Raw genomic sequence first — 13726 nt, 5'->3', positions numbered from 1 at the left:
CGAGGGTAACCGCTCCCGTTCGCACACCAACGAGGGAAACCGCTCCCGCTCGCACACCAACGAGGGCAGCCGCAGCCGCAGTCACACGACTGAAAACCAGCACGGGCGCTCTCACATGGACAGCTCCACGGACGGCACAGGCAACAACAATGTGGACCAGTCAGGGCCCAAGTCCGCCGAAGTGTCCTGCTAAGTGACGTGCCACGAGCCAGACACTCGAGCCTCTTTCATGTTGTGCTGCGTTGCCTCTAATTCAGACAGACACACATTCCTAACGCACATATACCCATAATGCAGAGAGAGACACTAAGCTGGCATACCTGGAATTGTAAAAACGCACAATGGACTCTCAGCTGTACACTTTTCAGTGCAGTAGAGATGTCTGAATTTAAAAAAAAAAAAATAAATAAAAATAATAATCTGTCTTTGGGGTAGGTGGTTATGGTCAGGTGTGTGCATGTTTTTTTTTTTTTTTTTTCTATTCAGGGATTTGCGTATATCGGAGCTGTTTAGTCAAATGGGAGCGCAATTAGAGGCAGCGCAGCATTTAGAGACACCGAAGTGGAGAATGTCAGAGAAAGCTGTGGCTAAGAGTACATCAGCTTCTAACATATCTCTCATGCATTTAAAAAAAAAAAATCATTTCAGCATATCTCAGACTGTTTTTATCCATTTTTACAATAGTGACACAGCTTTCTCAAATATACCCACCTGTAAATTTCTTCTTTTTCTCACTGTAACTGATCATTTATTCTTCTATTTTCCATGTCTGAAGTGTTATTGTTTGTGTGTAGGAGCAGATGTCTAGATGCGGGTAGAGAGAGAATTGGAAGGTACTTGGTTAAACAAAAATGACTGTTTTGCTTAAAATTGCTTTTGTAACTCTGCAAATTAAGGGACTGACATCAAGAATATCCTGTAAATATGCATTCTGCCTATGTCTGTTAGCTAAGGATCCCCCCTCCCACATGAAATGAAATTGTGTTGAGAATCGGGTGTTGATTTTTAGGACATTCCATTGAGATTGTGCTTTGTAATTAATCAAAACTCTGAAATGCAAATTAAAAAGCTTTTTCATCTCATGCTTAATCAAGGGAAGCTGACTTCAGACCCCACCCCCCAACTTTATTTTTATGATTATTTCTATGCAATCAAGTACAATGGAACCAAAAATGTGCCATGGAATTGTTCACAACAACATAGGAGCATCACTCCTATGTGGTTGTAGGTGAGTGAAGAAAGAGGTCCACATGTTACCATGAGGATAGCCATAGAACTTACCTGATACCTTCTACTCCTGCATTTTACTTGCACTACAGCAACATATTACTTTGTAGAGGATGTATACACAGCTTTGTAAAGATGCAATGCACAAACCATCTAATGCTGTAGAAAAGCATTAAAATGACATAACAGTTTGTATTTATTAAAAAAAAAAGACAATAAAAATTTGTAACAGATTCTTATTGTGTCATTATTGCATACTTGAAGAATAAGTCTCAAAACAAGACTACCTTTGGTGTTTTTTTCTTTTTTTTTTCTTTTAAACAAACAGGATCTACATTGATGCTTGACGACGTGCGATTTTAGACTGTTCTGAGACGAATCCAAGAACATTAAAAGCTACATGAATAAATTAAGCAATGTAAAATAAAAAAGTTTATCTCTCACTTGCAGTTTCACAAAAGCAAACCATGCTTTATAAATCTATTCTGGAAGCATATAAACATTCATATTTACATTTTGTTTTTCCAATAGGAGAAAAAACGACTGCGAGCAACACGCATTACAAATGCAAAGCATTGCGTAAGACAAGGATGTCAGGAAAAAAAGTGAGACTGGCACTTCTTAGCTCACGACCTCAGGGTAACCATAGTAATTCTCAAGCTCTGCAAAGATGTCATTGGGGTTTTTGCAGCTGAGGTTGCAGAAGCAGGCCTGGATCCACATCATCTTCCAGGTGAATCCTGACCCATTAGGACACTCGAACTCCACATCTATGGTTTTGGATTTGTAGGGGATGCAGCAGCGCTCGTCAGTGCAGACGCCACAGTATTTGGGCCTGTACTGCTTCTTGCTGGTGCAGCCTGATATGGTAAAGTTTGAGGGCTGATCTTCCCTGTAGATATTCAGACACTTCTTTCCTGGCTGAGGAAAGAAAAGACTTTAAGTTAAAGATTCTGTTTTAACGGAACAATCCTGTGACTGATGAAGGTGCAGATTTACTACCTTGATGTGTTTGGTGATATCCACCTCACATGGACGCAGGTTACAGAGACGAGACTCTTTGACCAGCTCACATTGCTCATTGGCATTGGAGATCCTCATGGACAAGCCGCGGCCGCAGGTTTTAGAGCAGGGGCTCCATGAGGTAGTCTGGGAGATGCAGTTCTTGTGCCAGCTCCTGGTCTCAGCTGGGGAAGCTGGAGCAGCAAAGACAGGGAAGAGAGGCAGATAAATCATGTGTAAAAATACTGTGCACTACTATTTACAGCTTTGTGCCCTATGGGTTATTGTCCTTCCAACAAGCATTTATTAAGTCCTATTTTGCATTAAATAATTTTCAAATATGATCTAATTATTTGACTTACTTTAATGGTAACTTATTAAGTTATGACATATTTACAAACAATACATGGCTCATCTTTACTCTTTTTCTGGTAAACTCTGTCCTCCTCTCTTCCTCTGTCCTCCACACTTACAGTAAAAATGATAAACTGCAAATTTGTTTTTACATTTGTAAAGTATACCTTTTGATTTATTCTTATTTTTCTTTTGATCTCTATTTCTTATTTCTTTGTTTCTTCAACACTGTGACACCGACAAGGTTTGTCACCTGTAAAGCATATATAATCACTGAAATATCAATTTGGATAATATTGTTACAATTCTGTCTTTTAAAACCACGTGGTGTAATTCATAATCCAGATGCACTGAATTATACAGTTTTAAAATGTCTAAGATAATCAAATTCTGAATAGAAATAAGTTTTTTTGCTCATTTACATAGTAGCCACAGTGCTGTTTTAGCAGGTTACAGTCCAAAAGGTCCAGTTTGAAAGATCACTTCCACTATAAAATGTATTTTTCATTTTACAAAATACTTGCACGACTAAACTAGTTGATATGACCCAACTTTCCGGAAAAATTTTTTTGCCAAAATATTGGTTATGTCAACTCTGGTTCTGGTCATTTTGGAGGGAAAAAGAAAACTGGATTTCCTCACCATGTACTGTGCATTGTCTTATCAAAGTAGAACAAAAATACTTTTTCACAACTTATACCAGTGAACATAGATGATGTATCACTGCCTTTTCCGTCACTGTTGTCACATGGCAACACTGTACAATAGAAGGTTAGTCAGCAATTCCAGTATCATCAATGGAAAGTTTGGTCAATACGTCTTCAATCAGCTTGTTTTTTTTCGACCAGCAACCTGGTTATATTATAATATGATATTATATTCCCAGTGGTATGAAACAGGGGAAAAATGGAATATGAGAGGCTGGAATAAGAGAATGGTTTGTATTTTTGGGTGAAAAAACATACATTAAATTCTATTTTTGACTGAAAGTTAAATTCTTTATATTGTCAGGATAAGCATTCCCAACAAAACGAACTTGACTGATACAGAGAATATCAAAGTCTTTAACAGACTGATAGACTCTTCACTGTCTTTATTTCCTCTTTAACACTTCCATATTTCTTACATTTGCAGTGAATAAGAATATAAAAAAGAACACAGCGCCCCCTCTCACTGCATCTGCTTTTAATCTAGATACCTAAACTGTCTGCCCAACAGTCTGGATCTAATTTGTCTCTTTCTGCAACACAAAGGGATCTCCGTTCACTTTCTTGCCTCCACAGCACCGCTGCATTAAACAACTGGAAACTGGACGTGACCCAAAAGCAGTGTGAGGGCTTCCACAGGAAAGGCTTGGTCTCTCCCTGCACACATATATTTCATGATTGACCTGAACTAAAAACAGGACACACACGACTGCTTTGTGAGAGCCAAAATCAAACACAGCTGCTTCTGCTTTACTTCTTGGATTCAGTCATAGCTACTAAAAAGCTCATAATAAATTAGCACTATTCTATGCTCATAATTGTCAAAAGCTTTGAAACTTCCATTCCATGACCTTCAACATATTTCTGTACATTCAGCTCTACTTTCAGGTTGGTTCAATGAGTAAATGGTTCATTGTGTATCATGCAGTTTTGGTTCTCTTACATCACAGAAAACGTTTTTGTCATTTTGTGTTCCCTACCCTCCACTGCATGTCGCAGCGCCGTCTTGCGCCCTCTCTTTGGTTCATCACAGATCCACTGCTCGCAGCACTGTCCTCGAACTTTGACCCGGCGCGGGTTTTGGCACCAGACTCGGGGAGGCTGGAACTCTGTGCACAGCGACACACAACCGATGGCACCGTTCACGCACACACACTGGTACTTACAGCTGGGCCTGAAGCTTTGACCGTTACGGTAGAGCACGCCGTCATACTCGCAGCCTGTTCCCACCATGTCTGACAGAGAGGGACAACAAGCAGCCAACATGTTATTAAGATGCGAAGAATCAGTGGCGAATGCAGAAACTTCAAAGTTTGTGATGTTTCTATTGGACCAAATAATACAAACAATGGCATACAATGCAATATAGTTTATCAGCTCCAAAAACAGTTTTGACAAAACATCAATCCATGAATGATCCACCTAAGTTGGCCCTTCTTGAGTAGTCTGGATGCTGAAACTAAACCAGGTCCATGTCTAAGTTCAGGACCCAACACACGATCCACCTCCATCTGAATGGAGTTAAAGATTCAGTTCAGATTCTCAGCCCAGATCCACACACTCAACACATGGCCAAATTTTTCAATGCTATAAACATATAGCAGTTTCTAACATGTCAACATTGCTAGTGCAGCACCAAGTTAGTGCCTCAGAGGCATGAAAATAGGTTATTTTGTCCCTGGCCCTACTGTGCAACATGTGCTTTCATGGAAGACCACAAAATGGGTTGAGTATTCAAACGACTGATGCAGAGCGATTTACTGAGCTCTGTGTCTCGCAGTATAATACGGATTGCAAAAATATTTATGATTGACATAGTTGTGACAACAGTTGCGAAGAGCGAGTGTTGCGCAACATCGTCAGGAAGACGGAGAAGGGAGAGATGCCGAAAGACTTTATCAGAACATCTCAATTGCTAAGCCATGTTATTTTCAATTAAGTAGGGGAACTCCAATATGACCTGGACTCGCTAACTAGATAAAGATATCGTTTGCAATACCAACTGCACCAAAACTTTTTGAAACTCTTGTTTATTCTATATTTGTTTGCTTTGTTTTGATGGATGCACTATAGTGCCTGTGGCTGGGATGTCATCCTCCATAGCTATACTGTTGTTGTCCCTAAACGCAGAGGAGTATGACATTACCAAATGCTGAGAATACGGTGATGCACAGCATGGTTATATTCACATGCCTTCTTTCCAGGAACAAAAACTGTTTTACAGATGTCCCGTGCAGAATAGGCTGTGATGATAGCTGGCTGTTCAATGATTCCAAAAAAGTTTTCCTTGTTATTGAAATATGTGAAGACTAAAGTCTGATGACACTCATAGGGGAGTATATTTATAAGTAGACTTAATAAACCGTCTCTGTTGATCCAAGCCAGAGAAATATTTTAACTGAACAGGTAATTGGGTTGAGGCATACAGTACATAGGCTGCATTGCAGCAAGAATAAACAAGCTGGCCTGTGCTGGTGGTCAGTTACAGACCCCTGATTATAAGCACGTCTGCTTGTTTGCAGATCTACACCGATTTCAATTGCGCTTGGTAGACTGCTTTGGACTTTTAATTTGCTGGCTCCGACTGTGTTTGTGGATCTATGATTTGCGGCCACACGCTAATTTGCCTGGTTTAGTAAATATGGCCCCTAATGTTCAAGTTTTTCTTTATGCTTATTTGACTTAGATATACAAGATGCTACAGGGCATCACAACATGAATATCCTCATGAAACTATAAACTTGAAACTTGAAAAAAATATTAAAATGCTGTCACATTCAGCCAAGTGACAGCGGTGCTGCCACTATGGCTACAAGCATTTCTAAGGCAGCTGACAGCTGATCCACTCTCATCCATGTAGTCACAAATATGTTCAAGTTGCACTTTGGACAATGAACGGGTAATGTGAAAAAACAAAATTATTTTCTTTTGTTTGAGTGACACTTACATGCACACAATCCTTTTTCGTACCTAGGCATGTCCGAGCTGTAGTCACAGTACAGTCCCTTGTGGTAATCACAGGTGTCAGCCTCGTTGCACACCTCTCCCACCTGCTGGGCACAGGCCTTGCAGCACTCACAACCGTCCATAAGGAGGCTCACACCAGGTGGGCATTTGGGGGGGACTTTTGGACACTCGCAAGGCCACTTGCAGTACCTTGTGCGGTTGTACAGGTCTTCAGGTGGGGAGGTGATGACTGTGGCCGGCGGCATGGCAGTGGAATTCAGGGAGAAGGCCTGCAGGAAGCAATGTAGACGGAATGTAAGCAAAATAAAAATCTTGAGAATATGACCAAAAACATTTCTATCATGCATATGAATAATCTCTGTAACATCCTGTCAGTGATTGAAAAACGTGGTGCCACTATGACTACAGGCTTCAGCAGCCACTGCTTCATTGTGTTTGTGTAGAACAAAATTGCTTATAGCATGAAAGATATTTGACCCCTTATTTTCTTTAATCCTGACTGCTTCCATATCCAGCTCTCTTTTGTAGCCTCGTCATAGGAAGTAATTGATCTGAAAAATCTCTTATCGGTTCTCTTCTGATTCACTGCCAACAAGATCACTAAAATGTGGTCATGCTGTGCATTAGATCAAATACTAAGACTATAAAAACAGCACCCAGCGGATAAAATCTTACTAAATCAATGTTAGGGTCTAGTTCTGCATGTACGTAACACTACTTCCTCTTTCTTTAGTGTGTTTTGACTCAGACAAGCTTCTCCGTGCTGCCAAGATCACGCACTAAAGAGCTTTGCAGCTCTTAACAGCAGATGTTCACACTGCAACAGGCCTGAGATGCATTAAGAGCACAGTCCTCAGAGGTTAGTTTTGGACAAAAATGCAGAGAGGTTGTCTTTTTGATTTAAGATGTATTTTTCAACAACAAGTGGTACAAATGAGAGCGTAAATTAAATTCATCTTGTTTTTAGAACAGGGTGTCCCTGAGAAAATGCCAGAGATTGGTCTCTGGGTTATTGTTCAGTCAGTGGGACACTAAGAATTCTTTCAGGAAATTCAGGATAAAGAACTAACAGTATTTTTTTTTTGCAGCTAGTAACACCATGAAGGATCTGCAGCTGCAAAAGACACCTGTCCATCGCGATCAGCCCCAGGTCTAGACAAGAAATGGCCCATTTGATTGCAGGTCTAACATTTCCTGTAAAGTCATAAATCTAAAGTTGAACCATATGCTCAGAGCAGCAGGACCCTTTAGTAAGGAGCGTTTGATCCATAAAACACACACACATACATATATACACGTTTAATCCGCAGTTAATTGTGAGAATACATGCTTAATCATCTTAAACACAGCGTACCCGAAGTAATTTTTCTGAGCTGGTTCCCGGCACTCCAGTGGAATTACAGTCATATTAATAATGAGTCTGTATGGTATCGGACGCTAATAATGATAAATTAGTTTTAATCACAGCTGTGCCACTAAGCTATCCCTCAGAAGAGTTAAATTAGTTTACAGCCATCAAACTAATTTACAGCGGAAAAATTATACAAAAACAAGCTCAGCTCAAAACTATTACTCTGACAAAGGGAGCACATCAGAGAGAAATTGATGACTTGTGAGCAAAAAGACTGCTGCTAGGCTTAATGCAGCAATCAGCCATGAAACTGTTTACATTTGATGACTAAATTCTGCATGATTTCATTTAGGAAACATTTAATCACCATCAGGAAAAGGCAGGGCAGATAATCACTCAGTTAACCAGAGAAACATGATTTAAGAACTCTTTATCAGGATGGGAGTGTTGCAATGACATCGTTGCCCTCAATATCATATCTCTGAATGGCTCCGATGTCATCTAAAGGGTGTCATTTATGAATGATGGATGCTCTGTTTCAGGAGCTAACGCACACTGAGAACCCATATTTCTTCTGCAGGTTTAACCAGTTAGTCTGTGGTCAGGAGGAGATCTCTTGAAAAAAAGAGGACACATTTAATCAAGGCACCCGTGGCTCAGACAATATATTTCCCCTTTCCCTAAGAAAAAGTTGGGGCACATGGCCAATGGAAATAAAAGAAAATTAATTGATTCTTACTTAAATTATTTTGTCTCATCAGCCTTATTAAATCTATTAACATACATCAGTTTTTGTATTTCAGACCTGTAACGCATTCCAGTAGGGATGGGGGCAATTTAGGGCAGATAATGAGCTCAAAAATAAGTTATTTCTTCATCTATTTACATTTGTTTCTGTGATATTTCAGACAAGGTACTGAGGTGGTTTGTCTGCAGTCCTGACCTGTACCCATTAGAGAATATGCGGAGAATCGTTTTGTTGGAAGAAGGAACGTTAACATTACAAAGCGGTAAAACCTTTATTTTTCCAACTTTTTTTGGAGTGCATTGCAGACCTGAAATGCAAACAATTGATTAATATTAACCAATTGAATTAGTTTGTAGAGACTAAATATAAAACACATTGGGTATATTCTTAATGCAATCAAATAAAAGTCAACGTAGGAATCAATGCGCGTTCTTTTCCACGTGCATTTTTGGGTTTGGGGTTGTGTACTTTATTCTTCCACCAAGCCTTTTGGATACAAAGGATAATTTGTGTCTTATTTCACAACCAAGAATCTGCTAAATCTAAATAACAATTGCATAACCTGTTAAATATCACAACCAAACCCCTCCCCATTTGTTTTAGCCAAGCTCGTACTTTCCAGAAACTCGTCACATAGTGATGATGTGGGACTGGAAAATCGAGGAAAACAGGTGAAGATATTTAGGAAGCGTTTCCTTAAGTAGCCACAAGGTGGCACTAAAATCTAACAAGCAGACACGCAGTGTGACAACTGGCTGCAGCATCTCCCTGCAAGTTTGGACGGAATGAAGAGAATGATGACTTTTCTTCAGAGATAAACAGCGATAAGTAGAGATTAAAAGGTCAAATTGAAGCCACGGTATAATTCTGCCATAGTTGTCTCTCAAGGTAAAAAAAACAACTCACACTACTCTAGATGTTAAGTTATACAGCTGATATCTACATCCTAAAACTGAGTCAAATATGTGGCTTTTCCATTAGAAAAGGGATGAGAAACGTATCTTCAGCCCCACCTGTTGAATCCCAGCTGCTGTCAGAATCCACAACAGGAGCCAACTCATCACTAGTGAGGAACCGCACGTGCATTGAATCCAGAACTGGTTTCGTTTCGTTAAACGCGTGACACGCCGCTCTGCGCAGGTGGGCTACATCCTCGTCCCCTCGTTGTCATCTCCGCGCGGCGCTCAGTCTGATTCCGGACCTGCTGCTGACAGCCTGTTCAAGAGACCGTGCTGACGTCAGGTCTGCAAGGACGAGCCCCGCATACCTCTTCACAGTCTCCTCTCTTTGCCTCCGCACCGCTTTCACCCGAGCCTCCTCCTCCTCCTCCTTCTCCTCCTCCTCCCAGCGCAGGCAGCCCCTGTGGTTAAGGCGTAGTGTCCCTGGAAGATACTCTAAGGACACTGACACTTGTGTTACTCTGCTTTAATTACAGATTAAGTGCTAGATCCAGCCTTTTAAAGTCTTTAGACAGAACACCCATAGCTACGCAACCCTAAGATCCTGTAAGAGTATCAGTGAAACTAACGGGAGGTTTATTGGTTTAGAGCTTTATTCTGATTGACTGTTAACCTTTGTTTAACATATAACAGACACAACGATTCAAGATGACTCTAAACGCATGCAAAGAGATTTATAGTGAGGTTCAAAACAACTGCAGCTCATTGTATTCTAAAAAATGACTCATGATTACTTTAAACCGCTACAAAAAGATTAGGGATTAGGATTAAAAAGAATGGAAAAAAAACTTCAAAGAGAAAGAAAACGACCAGAAACTGGCTTAAAGCAGCTTAAAGAACCACAAAATAAATATAAAAAGATATCAAATGACAAGGAAGGGCTTGGGAATGAGCACAAATAGATACAGAAACCTCCTTAAAAGAAGCCTCAAAATGACCACAGACACATGCAACATCCACATGCAGCATCCACAAAAAGATTCTCATGTCAAGATGTGTGTATTACCCATTAGTCTCTTCGTGTCCTTTCGGTTTGGGTGTCTTACCTCTAAATAGGAGGGTGTGGGGGCCTTTTTACACATCTGTGCCTATTGGGATCCATCTGTTTTCATTCCATCTGAAGTTTTTAGAAACACCGGAATATTTTGTTTTTACAGCTTTATCTGCATATTTTGTGCAACATCACTTAGATCATGGTGTCACACTGATGGTCTTCCACATTTAGTGTAATATGCACCTTTGCGTTGTGTTTTTTACTCTGAACTGCAGTCCACGTCTTAAGGTCTGCTTGCAGGGATAAAGCTGACTAGTGAGTGTTTCCAATCAGGCCCCGAAGAATTGCTGATGTGTCACTTAACCCCAGATGTTACAGGTAGCCTACACCTCACCTACTGTATCTATTTTAAACCTGAGACTATGTCTGGCCCCCAGATGTTTACTGTAAGTCAGTGATGTCATCACAGCCTGCTTCTTTGCTTTCCTTCCATTTTCCTGGAAAGTTGAATGTTTCTCTTCGAGGTGATGCAGATGGGGACCAAAAGAATTCCACTTGATGCAGCTTTTTCAGCTGTATGGAAAATACCCAACACACAGCTACTGGCGTGCTGTTTGAAAGTATCGCTCGAAATAACAAAACTCACTGCAGTGTTGGCCCCCAGAGAAAGAGTGATGGATGAGAAATGAGTACTTTGTAAAGGAGCGAGCTGCCCCAGGTCTGAACCCCTATTATTTACAGGCAGTCCTCTAATCCCTGTCAGAGAGCTGTCAGCCGCTGAGCTGATCTGAGCAGCGTTTCCTTTTCTGCTCTGACTGGGACAGGCTGACCCCTTCACAGCACAATGTGCCTACTTTCACTCTCTCACACACTCTGTCACTTTCTGTTTCTCAGGTTCATTTTCTGTTACTCTTCACTTTTCCGTTGCTTTCTTTTTGTTGGGCTCTTCTCCTTTTTTTCTCTGTCTCATACTGTCTTTTCCCCATCTGTCTACAGTTCAGTTAAAGGCCAGAATTGTAACTTTTTCATTTTTGTTTATCCAAAATAACCTTTTCTTTGCAATCTAAGACTTTACACTAATTTTTTTTTGTTTCCTTTATAATTGTCTGCCTCTTTTTCGTTGACACATTTCTACAGCATATGTTTTCATTGGGTTGATTTAGGTGGTTTCCATTCACACACAGTATCCAAAGTGTGTGGTGTAGACACAAATTCTATCCTTTTCTACATTCAAAGAATTTGATTTACATTTTTTGAAAAATTTCCTTTTCCTCTAATGATTTGGTGTGTTCAGTCGCAATCTGTAAGAAGGGAAACCACCACAGCAGTACCCTGATTCATGCTTATATGTGTGTACTTATCTAGTTGCAGTAAGTTAATAACGAGAATAAGAATCTAGGGGAATAAGCTGATACCGTGTGATCTTTTGGGATTTTCTCCATATGTGTCACTTTCTTAGTCAGTGTCTTTGTGGGTCACACACGATCTCTCTTGCACACTAAAAACCCTGTTGTTCTCCACTGAACTACAAAAAACACTTATATTATCTCTGTATCTGTTCCCTATTTTCTGTGCTGATAAAATACCAGTGGCTAGCTACAACTGTGGAGTTTTACATAAGACCACAATATGCATTAATGGGTGACATCAGTCAAACTGAAACCAGTGTTCTGTGCCAAACATTCTTTGTTCCTATCTTGTCCATGGTGTTGGCTTTTACCAGAAATGACCCATAATGAAAAGCAGCTCTGCTCTCACATGAATTGGATTGAGGTTGTCAGCTAATTTGAATTCAGAATTGATAATCATTTAGTTGAAACTCAAAGTGGCTGTTAAAGGAACTTTCTCTCTTTTTATTTAAGGTTGTGTGAAGTACTTATGGGAGGTCAGTATCGTACCTTCAGCAGTCAGATATGTTGAGAGCTACTTCTAGAGTAAATATTTTGAGTTTTTAAGTTGTTTTAGATGTCCAAAAATGAGCTTTTCTGGTGGCCCCATTCTGAGTTGCTTTTAGCTTTAGCCTCTCTTTCAGAAAATCTACGAAAAATACGATTCTTACTTCTGGTAGGTACTTTATATAACCCCACTTTTAAAAGAAAAATAATATATTGCCTTAAAAGGAATGACTTCGCTCCTTTAGTTTTATTATGATCTCGGGGACAGATAAAACCTGTTTGTATATTGATCAATAATAACATATATGGTGACAACCGAATTCCTTTTTGGGCTCGATAAAGAATCATTCAGTTCAATGTTATTTGATTCAGTGCAAGTTGATTATATTCAGTTCGGTTAAATTCAGTTCAATTCAATTCACTATGACAGGCCGAGCTTGCCAGCACCCTGCGTTACCAATTTTTATTCAAAGCTGTCCTTCCTGGCTGTTGGTTACAGTATTAATTGTTTCATCTGTACTGCCATTGCACTTCTTATGTTAGATTTTTCCAAATGTAAAATGATTCCTTTCATCACAAAATGCTTTAAAAAGATAATCTGGAACAATAGAAGCATGGATCAGTCTATTATTTATTCATTTCAGTGGTGAGCTGACCCTTATTGTATACCTAAAGCCTGAAACATCCAAGCTGTGCTGTCACAGATCGTAGTGGAATCTAACCATCGGCCATCATCAATTATTGACAGTGTATCATGAAAGCTAAGCAGACTATAGGGCGCATCACTGATGTGTATGAGTACCAGAATAAAAAACCCTGAGTACTACGTTGTATCTGTCTCATGACCTCATGCGACAGGTGGCTGATATGACTAAAGTTGGGCTTAGTCGGCCAAAACTGAAAAGCCCCTCATTGAAATCCCTTCAACTGACAGAGAAGCCTTGAAGTCAAACCCTGTTTTTGGAAACCTTGGTGCTTCATAGTCAAGTGCAGTCGATAATCCCTTTCAGAATGGGAGAATGAATTTACAACACCTCAAGGCGACCAAAAGCTGCCGAGTTGATGAATGTAAAAAGTTACTTCATAGAGTGTGGGAGCCGGCGGTTCTTTATAAACTGTAAACAGCTTGAAATAGCAGAGTATGTTTTCTCCAAAGATTGAGGCACAATCGGTCAAAATCAGAGCAAGTACTGCTGAAAAAAACAAAAACCTACTGACTGTATGTACACTTTAAAAAAAGATTGTTTATGTGCAGTTAATGGAGTAAATCTTAAATTAGCTAGAGCAAATGAAGCAAAAACAAGAATAATATCTGTAAAGCAAACAACCACCATCACCCATGTATTTTGAAGGTGTAATTCAAGATTCCTTTTTCTTTCCATCTGGCTGATTGAATATACTTTCCTGTCTATATCATACATGTAAAGCTCAAACTGAAAATCTGCTTTTTTTAAACTTAATGAACCTGGAAGCTGTGAGCCATATGTGGGCTTCCTTAAAATACACGAGTGGCTTCTGTAAG

General features: G+C 39.8%; 1 protein-coding gene across 1 annotated transcript; it reads right to left on the bottom strand.

Moving 5' to 3' along the window:
• Positions 1-654: 654 nt before the first annotated feature.
• ccn4a (cellular communication network factor 4a) lies at positions 655-9679 on the bottom strand. Its single transcript, XM_072370037.1, has 5 exons — positions 9370-9679; positions 6238-6526; positions 4271-4525; positions 2230-2423; positions 655-2148 (listed from the first exon to the last, which is right to left on the bottom strand). Exons 1-5 carry the CDS (start codon positions 9415-9417, stop codon positions 1849-1851), a joined length of 1086 nt encoding a protein of 361 aa, XP_072226138.1. The 5' UTR covers positions 9418-9679; the 3' UTR covers positions 655-1848.
• Between the last annotated feature and the right edge of the window lie 4047 nt (positions 9680-13726).

Source organism: Leuresthes tenuis, unplaced genomic scaffold, assembly GCF_036924035.1.
Source record: "Leuresthes tenuis unplaced genomic scaffold, fLeuTen1.0.hap1 SCAF_18, whole genome shotgun sequence".
Taxonomy (NCBI): Eukaryota; Metazoa; Chordata; class Actinopteri; order Atheriniformes; family Atherinopsidae; genus Leuresthes; species Leuresthes tenuis.
Note: the sequence above shows the minus strand (reverse complement) of the source record. Positions and strands in the feature narration are given on the sequence as shown.

Bases quoted from the DNA above. Each gene is read 5' to 3' on its own strand.
- ccn4a (XM_072370037.1), bottom strand. From the start codon at position 9,417: ATGAGTTGGCTCCTGTTGTGGATTCTGACAGCAGCTGGGATTCAACAG. The intron at 6,527-9,369 runs GTGGGGCTGAAG...TGCTTCCTGCAG, and splicing joins CAGCAGCTGGGATTCAACAG to GCCTTCTCCCTGAATTCCAC. The intron at 2,424-4,270 runs GTAGGGAACACA...TTGCTGCTCCAG, and splicing joins GCTGCGACATGCAGTGGAGG to CTTCCCCAGCTGAGACCAGG.